The 14402-nt window shown below is 42.5% G+C and overlaps 1 protein-coding gene across 1 annotated transcript in view; it reads left to right on the top strand.

The window, feature by feature from the left end:
* The window catches only part of EML6 (EMAP like 6), a 184741-nt gene that overhangs the window by 94736 nt on the left and 75603 nt on the right, over positions 1-14402 (top strand). Inside the window, exons 19-24 of the mRNA XM_033838189.2 lie at positions 320-522; positions 3055-3166; positions 3432-3559; positions 6699-6840; positions 10179-10331; positions 10500-10631. Of these exons, the coding sequence (XP_033694080.1) occupies positions 320-522; positions 3055-3166; positions 3432-3559; positions 6699-6840; positions 10179-10331; positions 10500-10631 (870 nt within the window). The remainder of the gene's footprint in view (positions 1-319; positions 523-3054; positions 3167-3431; positions 3560-6698; positions 6841-10178; positions 10332-10499; positions 10632-14402) is intronic.

Genomic DNA, 14402 nt, shown 5'->3' with positions numbered 1-14402 from the left:
GAGAACCTTGGTATATCACTTTCTCTCCCCAGCCAGACCTTAAGTTCCTGAAGGCAGGAACTCTTCCTTTTCACCTTTATACCCCAGTGTCAACCACTGTGCCCGCCACAAAGTAGGGATTCAACAAGCGCTGAATTAATGCGTGAAGGAGAAAACCTTTTATTATGTTTTTGTTATGATGTTTTCTGCCATTTTAATACAGCTTTATGTAGACACATAATGTAGACACACTGGGTTTTTCACTGAAGATAGTCATTCTAAATGTCCATAGAAGGTGTCAGTTTTTCAAAAAGTAATAAATACTCTTGGTCCACTCCAGGTGGGGGCTTCACCTCTAAAAGAGGAATTTTTGGAAGTGTTGGAAAGTTAGAAACAATGATGTGCGTTTCTTATGGGCGAATGGAAGATCTGGTGTTCTCAGGAGCAGCTACTGGAGATATTTTTATTTGGAAGGAGATTCTCCTACTAAAGACAGTGAAAGCTCATGACGGGCCCGTGTTTGCTATGTATGCATTGGATAAGGTATAGTCTATTTTCCTCATTAGCTTTCTAAAAGTTTAAGTTAGGCTTAGGAAGGTCTACACCAAGAGGATGCCTGTGTGTAAAAACAGTACCCTCTGAATTAGGAAACAGTTATCATGAATGGAGAGGAGCACAAATGGTCTTTAAATTTCTCTTTTGTTTGTAATTATTTCTTTATGTGCAACTTCTCTCTTCTGTTTTCACACTTTTTCTTCCTGGCTGTCACTCCTAAGGACTCCTTAAGAAGTGTTGGGATAAATGCAGACATGCAGTAGCCAGAGAGTCCTGATAAATATTTCAACACAGTCTTCCACCTCGGTGGCACAATGAGCAGAGACCTGGAAGTGCCTGGTGTTTGAATTATTGTCCCTCCCATCAGTATGACCTGAAGTTATGTTGATAACCAGCTTGTTCCTGTGTAGACAGGCTCAGTTTTAACAAGCGTGTCAGAGTGAAGTCTTTTCACTGGCTGTGTTAGTTCTCCAGAGAAACCGAACCAGTAGGATGTAGATATAGATAGAGATATACACATACATATACATATACGAAAAGGAGATTTATTATAAGGAGTTGTCTCATGGAGTTACGGAGGCTGAGAAGTCCCACTGAAGCCATCTGCAAGCTGGAGACCCAGAAAAACCGATGGTGTAATTCAGTTCAAGCCCAAAGGCCTGAGAACCAGGGGAGCCAATGGTGTAAATCCCAGTCTGAGGGTGGGAAAAGATAAGATGTCCCAGCTTAGTCAGTGAGACAGGAAAAAGGAGGGTGATTTTGTCCTTCCTCTACCTTTTGTTCTATTCAAGCTCTCAATGAATTTGATGATGTCCATCTACATTGGGGAAGGCAGTTTACTGAATCTAGCAATTCAAATACTGATCTTATCGAGAAACACCCTCACAGACACACACAGGAATCATATTTAATCTGGGCACCCTGTGGCCAGTCAGTTGACACATAAAATTAACCATCACACCAGCTGTACTTCTACTCAAGCTCGTCTTTGTCCTGATCTGTCCCCTGCCTTGCAGTGTTGTTTTAAATAAAGATCACACTTGTGAATTCCCCAGTAGTCCAGCAGTTAGGACTCCCTGCTTCCACTGCAGGGGGCACGGATTCGATCCCTGGTTGGGGAACCTAAGATCCTGCATGCCTCGAGGCATGGCAAAAAAAAAAAAAAAAAAAAAATAGATCACACTTACCTTCAGTGCCCTTAAAACACTTTCTTCAATCAATTTGCCAGAAAATATCAATTTTTTGTTCACTGCTAGTTTGCTGATGGTACCAGTTTATGTGTGCTCTCTGACCTCCAAACAGTCTAAGCCACCTAATACACCTTATTAAGGTAAGCCTCATTTTGCATTTACCTGTTCCCAGGTAAATATGCTGATCCCGCTATGGAAGTAGGTTCTTGTTAGATGTGCAACTACAATGGTTGTTTTAGTGGTTAAGATGTTTTTCACTAGCAAATTTGTTTTTGATTAAACTTCCAAGTTGTAGAAAAGATTAAAGCAGAATGCAAAGTTTTTTGTAGACTCAGAAGTTGATGTGATATAACTTGTTTAAACTCTTTTATTGCTTCGTAACTTAAGCTGAAAAATCATGGGAAATGGCAGGGATATCACATTATACTATAATGCATTTAAATTTAATTTGGAGAGTGAATGTCCCCAGGTTCACAATCTATAATAAGGATAAATAAGGATATTTAATATAATAAACTTCCAAAATATTATTTCCTTGTGAACTTCATTGAAATGAAGTACATTAGAAGTTTCTGAGGAAACAGAATGACTTACTCAGTAGTTTTCTTTAAAAAAAAACAAACAAACAACTTTTTAAAGAACAGTTTGTATATGTAAGTTGCCAAAAAGGAAAACTAATAAAGCCAAGAAATCATAAGCTTAGAACAAGAGTAGAAATCATCATCTAGCAAAAAATACCCAATGTTAAACTTCTTACTTCCCAGGTTTTGTAAAAATTCATCTGGATTTTAATTATTGTGGAAATTGTTGTGTATTGAACAAAATAGCAGGATAGTTTTGTTATGTGAAATACCTAAGTTACTCTTAATAATAAATAATGATGGTTTTCCTGGACGTAAATATTTTAAAATATTTAACAGTCATTTTTAATTGTGATGTTAATTCCAATTCATTCAGCAGGAATATATGAGATACCAGAAACTCTGCCAGGCTTTGAGGTTGGTCCTTTTCTGTAGGAATCCACATTCCAGTCAGGGGACTAGGCACAGAAATGACTGTCCATGATTCAGGGTGCCAAATTCCAGCCAATGGTCGGAAGAAAGTGAAATGGACACACAATGAGAAAGTGTTTAATCCTGCTAGAGAAATAGGGGAGAGAAGCTTCCAGAAAATATTATATTAATATTATGTTATCATTCAGATTTTTCAGCCTCCTATACTTAGGAAGAAAACACAAAGCTTCTTTACCCAAGGGGAAATCCTTTTGAGGCTGGGTGGGTACCTTGTCATTTTGATGTGTACATAATTCTTCTGATGTGTGCCTTCACAGGGGTTTGTAACAGGTGGAAAGGATGGAATTGTGGAACTCTGGGATGATATGTTTGAAAGATGCTTGAAGACGTATGCCATTAAAAGAGCAGCATTGTCAACCAGCTCAAAAGGTGCCACTCCCGAGTATGCAGTAGAAATCTTTCTGTTCCTAGAGATGGAAAAGATAGTACTAAGTTCTTGGAAAGCCATTACCAAATCAACTGTCTTTTTTTCTTCCACATTCAGAGCCCTTGGCTCCTGGTAGAAATATCAAGGATAATTGCCTAGTAACTAGTACTTTGGAACTATAAAAAGAGAATTTATATAATCATTACAATCATTTTATTTTTTATTATACTAAATATAGCAGTATTAAATGCAGTTTTTCCTCCTCAGGCTTGCTTTTGGAAGATAACCCTTCAATTCGTGCCATCACTTTGGGACATGGACATATCCTGGTGGGAACGAAAAATGGAGAGATCCTGGAAATTGATAAGAATGGCCCAATGACACTGCTCATTCAGGTACTGTGTTTGCACACATCCTAAACCACAATTCACACCAGAGCTGGAACCAGGGTGAGGCAACGGGGGGCACTTAGGGCACAAAATTTAAGGAGACACTCACTTTCAGGGTCAGGCAAATGCTGTATTAATCATTATTGCTGTATAACAAATTGTCACAAACTTAGCAGCTTAAAAGAAAAACATTCCTTATCTTATGGTTTCTGCAGGTCAGGAGTCTGAACACAGTTTAACTGGGTCCTCTGTTTAAGGTTTTGTAAGGCTGTAATAAGGGCCAGGGCTGTGGTCTCATCGGAGGCTTAACTGTGGAAGGATCTGCTCCAAGGTCACTCGAGTTGTTGGCAGAGTTCAGTTCGTTGGGGATGCAGGACTGAGGGCTTCCATTTCTTGCTGGCTATTGGCCAGAGGCCACCCTCAGCTCTCAGAGGCTGCCTATAGTTCCTCGTCACATGGGGTTCCCCAACATGGCTGCTTGCTTCCTCAAAGAGGGCAAGGGAAAGACGAAAAACGGGTACTACTGTGCCTTTAAGTAACTTTAAATAACATAATCATATCATCACATACGTGTGATCATGAACATCCATCCCCTTTGCCATATCTTATTGGTTGGTAACAAGCCACAGGCTATACCGCACTCAAAGGGAGGTGGTTACACAAGAGTGTGAAAACCAGGAGCATCATGAGGGTCACCTGTCCAGCACATCTGACCTGATGCATACCTGCAGGCTTACTGTATTAGGACTAGTCCCCAAAATCCCACTGAAAGGGGCCCTCTGATTTGCTACACCTGAGAGCAGGTCTGCACACACATCACGGATCAGGTTTTTAAAGTGCATGTGCTCAGGCCCCACCCTGGATATCCTGAATAAGAATCTGTGTTTTAAAAAAAGTTCTGTGTTAGAAGCAAACCTCAGAAGCTCTGTAGCTGATTGCTACAGGCAGCCCAGATTGAGAACTGTGCTGAGATGCGTCCTTGAGGGGAGATTTCTTTATTCTGCAACTGCACTTGCCTTCGTTTTCCTTGACCATGACTTTTTATTTAATTTTATTGAAAGTTCAGTGTTTTTTTCTTTTTAATCCTCAGATTTTTGAGACTTTAAATTGTTAGCCACATGCTATATTGCTAAGTATGTTGTAAGATTTATACTACAATATGATTTAAATAGCACCGTAAGATTTAAACTCTACATTTTCAAATTTTAAAAAGTAAATAATAGCTGAGCTAATTTTGTTTAAGTGTGCCATTCTTTTCCTTTATCTCAGCATCTCTCTTTCCTCTTTCAGTCTGTCAACCATTTGCCATCTCCTCCTAGGTAGAACTCAGTAGTTCAGTTCAATCAGTGTTTGTTGGGCTCCTGCCAAGACCAGCCCTGTGCTCTGTGTGGTGGAATAGGGCTTACTCTAGGGGCTGACAGTCCTGTCCTGAGAGGTGGACACAGAGGGAAAGTTAAGGAATAGTAGAGGCAGCGTCGTTAAGACTATCAGCTATCCTGCTGTGGGGAGATTTCAGAACCATTTTTCTAGTTTCTGTAGCACGGCAATTCAATGTTACTTGGAATAGATTGCTTTTTTTTTTTTTTTTTAAGAGAATAGGTTGGGGGGATGAGAGAAGAGACAGGAGGTGAGTTCTGAAAATCCCCATTGTATACACTTTGCATATAATCAACTGTCAATTATGCAGCTGGTTATTATTAGCTTTAGGGTGGTCAGGAGGAAAGTAAAGTCCCAAGCTCATTTCCTTGTGCCACTCAAGAGACTTCCAGCCTGCCTCACTCACTGTCCGTTCCTATAGGATCCAGGAATTAAAGTACATAATCACATTAGATTAAAGAAATACCATTTTAAATCAATATATGATGCAGTGGTTTGAAAGGGTCTCAGAGCCCCACAGCCCTGTCCTCTGTGTGCAAAAGGACTCAGTCTGTAAAAGAGCCCCAAGCAGATCCAGTCTGGTGGAGAGCAAGGGAGGACTCACACCTGACCCATCCTTTGACCGTGGCCTTGGGGGTGGGAGGCTTCTAAAGGGAAGGAAACTAGAAAACTGGGGATGTCGGGTGCTCCAAATCTAATAAATTCAAAACCAATATCTACGCCCTTCTCAGATATTTGAATGTCAGCTGCATTGGGAACTTTGTATCTTCTGCCAAATTACTGTTTTGCTCAAACAGCTTCCCAGTTAAACCGGAATCTTCCAGTTTCTCTTTGGAGAGCCACCTGTTCCCCAAAGCGTTCCAACTACAAACACCTTTCGGATGCCTGTGTGTGGTCTTCCTTTTTGCTTTACTAAGCAAAGCCTTTTTATAATTAGCCACTAAAAGCAGAAATTCAGTAAACAATCTGGTCTGTTTTATTGTTCCGTATCTAATCGTTCGTTACACTGCTTTACTGAGTGATAAGTTAGAAAAATCAGATTCATTTTCTCCCTAATTGTTCATTCGTTAAACACTGTTTCATCTCAGTTATTATTCTAAGCCAGTTAAGTGTGTTTGTGGTAAGACGTCGGCATGTGGAATTTGTCCAATGCCTATCAAGCCCCTTTCGGTTTTCTGTGCTCCATGGATAGAACAATTTGTGAATAAATGCTGACCCTGAGCTATACCCAGGACGCTTAAAATGAAAATTCAGCTCTCTCTAATCTGCTTTGCCAAATCTGTGCATTCAAAGAACTAGAATAGAATTAATTAACGAGAATATTGCTGTCCAATTCCTCTGACAGAGATAAGTGGTACCTCCAGTTTTTAGAATATGGTTTTATGGAAGAAAGTGGTTTGTGTCATTGTGACCAAGCTGTTTTATGAAAAGATACATATGTACTGTGTGTATTCAATGTCAAACAGGATAAAATGAGAGCAGTTCCTTATTTACTCGGATGTTTCTAAGTGGAAAGATGTTCGGCATCATATAAACAAAACTTAGGAGCAACGTGAGTCCCTGCTTTGCTTTCCAAATGAATGCTTTAGCATCGCGCAGGCCCAGCTGTAGATTCAAGTTCAAGCGAAAAATTTATCCAGTACAATCACTTTGGCTCCAGGAAACTCAAACTGTGTTTGTTCATATTTGAACCTGTTTGGGACACTCGCGGGAAGGGCTAGCCGAGAAGCATGAACTGGTTTTTGTTGCCCCGTTTCCTCCCCTACAGGGGCACATGGAAGGAGAAGTATGGGGGCTGGCGGCTCACCCTCGCCTGCCTGTCTGCGCAACAGTGAGCGACGATAAAACACTGCGGATCTGGGAACTATCCTCCCAGCACCGTATGCTGGCAGTACGGAAACTCAAAAAAGGTGCGTGACGTCCCCGTACACATCTGTAAAAGTATTTACACCCAAAAGTATTGGATTCATTTGTCTGTTCATCCAGCTAATATTTACCGGGCGCACCTATTACGTGCCCCCAGATATGCTGGGTGATGGGGATTTAGTGTTTGTTGCTACACATATAGCTAATCACCTGGAGAATCGTTCCAGAAGCCTGGCCAGATCTTTCAGTGCCCAGCTGTATTCTTTATTTCCTTGCACTGCACAGACATTTGCCACCTGGGGGCAATATGTCCTTCCTCTTCTCATCTAGAACTGTGGGAGCCAGTTGAAACTCATCAGCTTGTAAAGAATGCTGCTTATTTTTATGCCTAACAGTCTCCAGAACTGATTTTATTACTGAAAAATGAACGTCAGTTTAAAAATAATAGTTAATATCAAGAAACAAATAAACATGTATTGAACACCCATATGCACTAGAGCTAAGAGGTATACCGAGAAGTGCAAATTCAGCAAACATTTGTTGAGCAGCTTCTGTATATCAGGCGCTGGGGATCCCAGGATGAACAGTCCTCTCTCTATTGTCAGAGACGGACAAGATTTGAACAGATTCCCAGCAACGGCTGGTCCATTCAAATTGGGTAACTTGAGGAGCGTCTCAGAACGGGACTATTTGTAAAGGAGTGGGCAGGGTATAGGAAATGACCAGGGCTGGTGCAGCACGATGCAGCTAGTAACAGCCGGGTACCATTGCCAGCCCTGGGCCTGAAGGGACAAGAGGAGGGGCAGTTGCTGGAACCTTGAAAGTGAGAGCTGTGTGAGACGACAGCCTAGCAGGGGCTGTGATCGTCAGCCCGGAGGTTCAGCCAGCATGCAGTGACCCCACAGGGAGGCAGCCAAGGGAGCACATGCCCCAGCCTCCCTGTGCTTTATCCTTCCTTCCCTGTTACCCTCCCTCCAGTCTCCTGCTGCCCCTTGACCAAATGAATCAGAAGCCAGGGGGTGAGGGGCCCACTGATCGAGTCCAGGAAGGCCAGCTCCCAGCACAGAGCAGGGCGGAGAGTGGGTGAGGACAAACAAAAGATCTCTGGCACAAGCAAGGTATCGTGGAGGCTCAGGGTAAGGCCCACAGCCAGAGACAACTCCATCAGGGAGGAAACCTAAGAGCTGAGGCTCAAAGGATTTGTGAAAGTTAAGACAGGAAAGGGTGAGATTGGGGCCTGGCCCCAGAGTAGTTGTGCTAGGTACTTTTATAAATAGACATGGGGAGAGGATTCTAGGGGGATAAAATGAAAAGAGGTGTCAAGACAATAGTGACAATAATGACAGTGGCTAATATTGCTGAGCCAGTAACCGTGCTAGCACTTTGCCTTTGGTCTTCATGGGAACCCAATGAGTAAGGCCTTTTTTATTTCCACTTACAAATTATGAAGCTGAGGCATAGAGAACTTAAGTCATTTGCCCAAAGTTGCACAGCTAGTAAGTGATGGAACTGAATTCATACTCAGACAGCGTGGCTTCAGAGAGCACACCTGTGGCCACTGCATGATGATGCCTCGCTCCACCATATTGCCTCTCTTCACACTGGACTTCTGGGTCTCAGTAAATAGTGGAGCCAGGATTCAAACCCAAGTCTGACTCCAAAGCCCATGCTTTTACCCACTACAGGACTGAATAATTTGGCCACTAATTTGTATTGGGGAAATAACAGACCAAGTCCTCGCTGTGAGTGACTTGAATATCAGCCAATGGACTTTATTCACTAGGTTAAAAATTAGTTCAAAAGAACAACTAACACATCTGAGTTAGGATGGCCACTCAACCCAGTTTACAGCTGGTGTCCTGGTGTAATTATTAATAGCTCTCCCTTTTACTGTCAAGTGTCATCATTCGTACAATACATTTTTTTTTTTGTGGTACGCGGGCCTCTCACTGCCGTGGCCTCTCCCGCTGCGGAGCACAGGCTCTGGACGTGCAGGCTCAGCGGCCATGGCTCACGGGCCCAGCCGCTCCGTGGCATGTGGGATCCTCCCGGACCGGGGCACGAACCCGTGTCTCCTGCATCGGCAGGCAGACTCAACCACTGCGCCACCAGGGAAGCCCATGTACAATAAATTTTTATGCTTAACCTAATCGTGCTGTCCCTCCTCAAGGGCTGGTCTTTCTGTTCTTTCAGCACTAGCACCGTGCCTGATTCATAGTAGGTAAATAACTGCAAAGTGAATGGATGAAGAAAGGAAGGAAGGTATTTTATACTTCAGATGAGCCAATTTAAAGTTGTTGGTGTGAATGTGGCTTTTCAGCCTGCTCTGAACAGTGGCTGAGGGGTGGGTGTGGAAGCTCAGTTTGGAATGCCTTAGCACAAGGCAGCACGACTGTCCCATCCTAGGGCTGTGCTCACCAAAGTCTTGACAATAAGAAGAACAGGGCCAGGGAGGGGCCTGTCCTTAAATAGGATTCTTATTAAATATACCCCCCACCGAGTCCATACTCTTCATGCGGAAATGTCTCCCTGTGACCCTACAAAGCAGTAGAAAGCATTGATCATGTAGCACCCTCAGCGCAGTTGTGCAGACACCCTTGGAGAGAATGTCCATATTCCATTCTTCTCATGACAGAAGAGACAGGAACAAAATCTTCCACCTCTAGAATTATGGATTATAATCCACGGATCAGAGAATTAGAGTGACTAAAAGTAGAACAATAAGGTGCTCTAAAGTAAGTTCTTTGTGTAAGGCATGATATGAAAAAAATTAGTTTCCAGAAATTTTATTACAGAACTCCCATTCTTTTTTTTTTTTTTTTTTTTGCGGTACGCGGGCCTCTCACTGTTGTGGCCTCTCCCGTTGCGGAGCAACAGGCGCCAGAAGCGCAGGCTCAGCGGTCATGGCTCACGGACCCAGCCGCTCCGCGGCATGCGGGATCTTTCCAGACCGGGGCACGAACCTGTGTCCCCTGCATCGGCAGGCGGACTCTCAACCACTGTGCCACCAGGGAAGCCCAGAACTCCCATTCTTAAGTATCACGTCTTGGGAGCAGAAATACTGGTTATATTAATCCTTTATTCCTTTTCCCCCTTCACTCTACTTGTCTTTTGAAAACTCCAGGTATTCAGATACGAAGAAATGAATGGATAAACCTCAAAGAAATTGAAAACTTATTTTTAATATTATAATCATTGTCCTTGGGTTTGGAGGGAAGAAATATTTTAAATTATGAAGTTTTAGTTCTTCTCACCAGGAGTGTTAATTTAAAGACACAGTCACGTGTCCATGAACACATGCACACTTCCCCATCTCTTCATTTGCTTTGTTTGGTAGCAAAGTCTCGGATCATAACAGTGCTCTTTGTGGATTCTTTTGTAGGTGGAAGATGCTGTGCTTTCTCCCCTGATGGGAAAGCCTTAGCAGTTGGGTTGAATGATGGGAGTTTCCTGGTTGTAAATGCCGACACTGTTGAAGACATGGTCTCCTTCCATCACAGAAAAGAAATGATCTCTGACATTAAATTTTCAAAAGGTGAAGATGACAGCAAAACTTTTTAAAATGTGTTGGGACAAAAAGTTACAAGAGTGGACCCTTTTTAAATATTTCCTTGACCTTTAACCCATTTAAAAATGCTAAGTCCCTGGAAGTAAATTCCCACATAAAATGTTTTGGTGTTAACCACTCATTTTTTCTTCATAGATACAGGAAAATACCTTGCTGTGGCATCCCATGATAACTTTGTGGATATTTACAACGTCCTTACAAGCAAAAGGGTTGGCATCTGTAAAGGTGCTTCTAGTTACATTACACACATTGATTGGGACTCTAGAGGTAAAGTATGTTGTGGCTTTTAAAATATAATTTCAGTTTTTAAAAATCATGTCCATTCATATACTGTTTCCAGAGCAAATGGCAGTTGAGTTTTAAAGAAAAACAGAGGGGGAAACTCACAACAGAACTGGTTGTAATTTTAGAACCCAGAGGCAGCTGCTGTTAACATTTTGAATATTTTTCCATATTATTATTTTTTTTATTATTACTACCACTACTACTACTATTATTACTACCACTACTATAATTATTATTTTAATTATTTTAAATTTTAATTATTTTAATTACAATAGAATTTTTATAAAATTATTATAATTATTTTAATTATTTTAGGCTGTGTTGGGTCTTCGTTGCTGCACGTGGGCTTTCTCTAGTTGCGGCAAGTGGGAGCTACTCTTCATTGCGGTGCATGGGCTTCTCATTGTGGTGGCTTCTCTTTGTTGCAGAGCATGGGCTCTAGGTGCGCAGGCTTCTGTAGTTGTAGCACGTGGGCTCAGTAGTTGTGGCTCGCGGGCTTTAGAGCACAGGCTCAGTAGTTGTGGCACACGGGCTTAGTTGCTCCGCGGCACGTGGGATCCTCCTGGACTGGGGCTCAAACCCGTGTCTCCTGCATTGGCAGGCAGATTCTTAACCACTACGCCACCAGGGAAGTCCCTATAATTATTATTAACTCAAGCCATTGAGTTTTAAGACTGCTGAAGATATATGCTGCCTTCTATTGCCATAGCTATTACTATAGCAAGCCACCACTTCACCTCTGAGTATGGCATGCTGTGTCCTTGACTTGTATCTCCTCCTTACTGCATTCCCTTTTCTCCATCTCCCAGAGAACTGCCCAAGAGGTTTCAAGTAATTTTCACCCTCCATTGGAGGTAGGAAGCTACATTCAACTCACCTAGAGTTTCTCTGGTTTCTCTCAAAACTCCCAACCTACCCCCTACCTCCTCCAAGTCATGCCCACAGATGCCATGGGGATTTGTCTGTTTATTTATGTAACAAACCTAGCTCTTGCCATGAGCAGTCTTAAGCCAGAAAACGTGGAGGATCCAGAAGGGAGTGAGACGTGGTTCCTACTCTCTGCAAAGTTTATAACTTAGTGCAGGAGACATGCTTGTATCTGAACAATATAAGAGCACAGACTGGGTAAAGCAAGGGAGTAAGAAATGGTGGGTCACAGGGCAAGTGGTGAGCAGGGGCTCAGAGTGGGCCAAGCCAGCATTAAGTACCCAGGGTGCAGCATCCGTGCTCTAGGGTGGGTCACTTTTAAAACCCATCCCGGGGATTTGGCTGATGTTGGAGTCCGGGGCAGATTTGCTTTGGAACAGGCAGGGTCCCAGCTTTCAGAGAAGTTTTAGTCTATTGTGGTGGTAAGTGGTGTCTCTGAGGAAAGAGCTCCCGGGGGAATCCATGGAGCCTTCATAGGAGTGACCTTTGAGATGGATCTTGAAAGGTGAGTAGAAGTTCACTAGATGGCGACATCTGAGACGAGCGTCCCAGGCTCTGAAGGATCAGGGTGTACCACTATGTGGAGGTGGGAAGAAGAACTGGGGATTAAGAAACAGTAATGCTGAGTGGCTGAGGGCGGGAAGGGCAGGGAATGCAGAAAGGCCAAGACAGCAAATAAAGGAACTGTTACCTGAAGCTAGGAAGTTTAACCCTGAACTTTATCCCGTAGGCATTAGGTAACTCTGAGGGATTAGAGTGAGGCATTCCCTACCATCCTGGGGAGGGTGAGTGAGGCTGGAGTTAGAAAGCAACTAAAATAAACCAGGAGAAAGAGATGATGAGGGCCTTGACCAAAAAGGGGTTATTTCAGAGATGCCAGAATATTTTATTTCACGTATTTCTTGAAGTAGTGGCCAGAGACTGATCCTTCTGCCAGGCAGGGATTCACTTGTAGCTGTACTTGCTGCACCAGAATTTGGACTTAAGTGTTACAACCCGCAGGTGTTTTACACAGTGCAATAAATGGGAAGAAGGCATGCATGTCATTTATTGTGAGAGGTGCAAGTCCCAAGAAGGGCAAAGGGAAATCAGATAAGTTCCTCTCACTTTCACGTCAGGACCATCCAGATACAGCGCTGAGGGCTTAGGCTGGCATGTATGATCAAGCAGGACACTGGCCTGGTAGACATCTAGGAACCAGTGAGGTCCAGGGGGTGAATGGAAGCAGCTGCTTCTCACCCACCTTCTTTGATATTCTATGCTTTATCGTTTTTTTGAAAAGCAAGGATTTAAAAAAAAAAAAAAAACCAAAAGCAAGGATTTCACCCTGTTTGTTCTCTGGCTAAATCCCTAGATATGCCCCTTTGTGAGAAAGCTTTAGAACAGTGAGGGTCATCTTTATGCATATGTAGAATAGAGTGTGGTGAGTTTTATTTAGAACCCAACACACACACACACACACACACACACACACACACACACACACACACACACACCCCACCTGACATAATACGTGAATCCCACCACTATGTTGACCATTAGGGAGTTAAAAACAATTATTATTTACATTTTATGGAGTGAAGGACCAAGAGAAATTGGGGCATAGGAAGAATATGTTTTGATTGGGAAGATTTCTTTAAAATTATTTTTCATTGTGGTAAAGTACACCTAGCATAAAATTTACTATCTTAACCATTTTGAGTATAGAGTTCAGTGGCATTAAATACATCCACATTATTGTGCAACCACCATCCTCATCCATCTCTAGAACTCTTTTCATCTTATAAAATTGGAGCCCTATACCCATTAAATAGTAATTCCCCCTTCTCCATCCCCCAGACCCTGACAAGCACCATTCCACTTCATGTCTCTATGAATTTGACTATTCTAGGTACTTTATATAAGTAGAATCATACAGTATCTGTCTTTTTGTAACTGGCTTATTTCATTTAGCATAATGTCCTGAAGGTTCATCCATGTTGTAACGTGTCAGAATTACTTTCCTTTTTAAGGCTGAATACTATTCCATTGTGTGTATATACCACATTTTTTTTGTTTCTGCTTTATAACACAGTGAATCAGTTATACATATACATATGTTCCCATATCTCTTCCCTCTTGCGTCTCCCTCCCTCCCACCCTCCCGATCCCACCCCTCCAGGCGGTCACAAAGCACCGAGCTGATCTCCCTGTGCTATGCGGCTGCTTCCCACAAGCTATCTACCTTACATTTGGTAGTGTATATATGTCCATGCCTCTCTTTCGCTTTGTCACAGCGTACCCTCCCCCCTCCCCATATCCTCAAGTCCATTCTCTAGTAGGTCTGTGTCTTTATTTCTATCTTACCCCTAGGTTCTTCATGACATTTTTTTTCTTAAATTCCATATATATGTGTTAGCATACGGTATTTGTTTTTCTCTTTCTGACTTACTTCACTCTGTATGACAGACTCTAGGTCTATCCACCTCATTACAAATAGCTCAATTTCGTTTCTTTTTATGGCTGAGTAATATTCCATTGTATATATGTGCCACATCTTCTTTATCCATTCATCCGATGATGGACACTTAGGTTGCTTCCATCCCCAGGCTATTGTAAATAGAGCTGCAATGAACATTGTGGTACATGACTCTTTGAATTATGGTTTTCTCAGGGTATATGCCCAGTAGTGGGATTGCTGGGTCATATGGTAGTTCTATTTGTAGTTTTTTAAGGAACCTCCATACTATTCTCCATAGTGGCTGTACCAATTCACATTCCCACCAGCAGTGCAAGAGTGTTCCCTTTTCTCCACACCCTCTCCAGCATTTATTGTTTCTAGATTTT

The sequence above is a fragment of the Tursiops truncatus genome, chromosome 14 (assembly GCF_011762595.2).
Source record: "Tursiops truncatus isolate mTurTru1 chromosome 14, mTurTru1.mat.Y, whole genome shotgun sequence".
Lineage (NCBI taxonomy): Eukaryota > Metazoa > Chordata > Mammalia > Artiodactyla > Delphinidae > Tursiops > Tursiops truncatus.
This window is presented reverse-complemented; position numbering and strand designations above follow the sequence as displayed.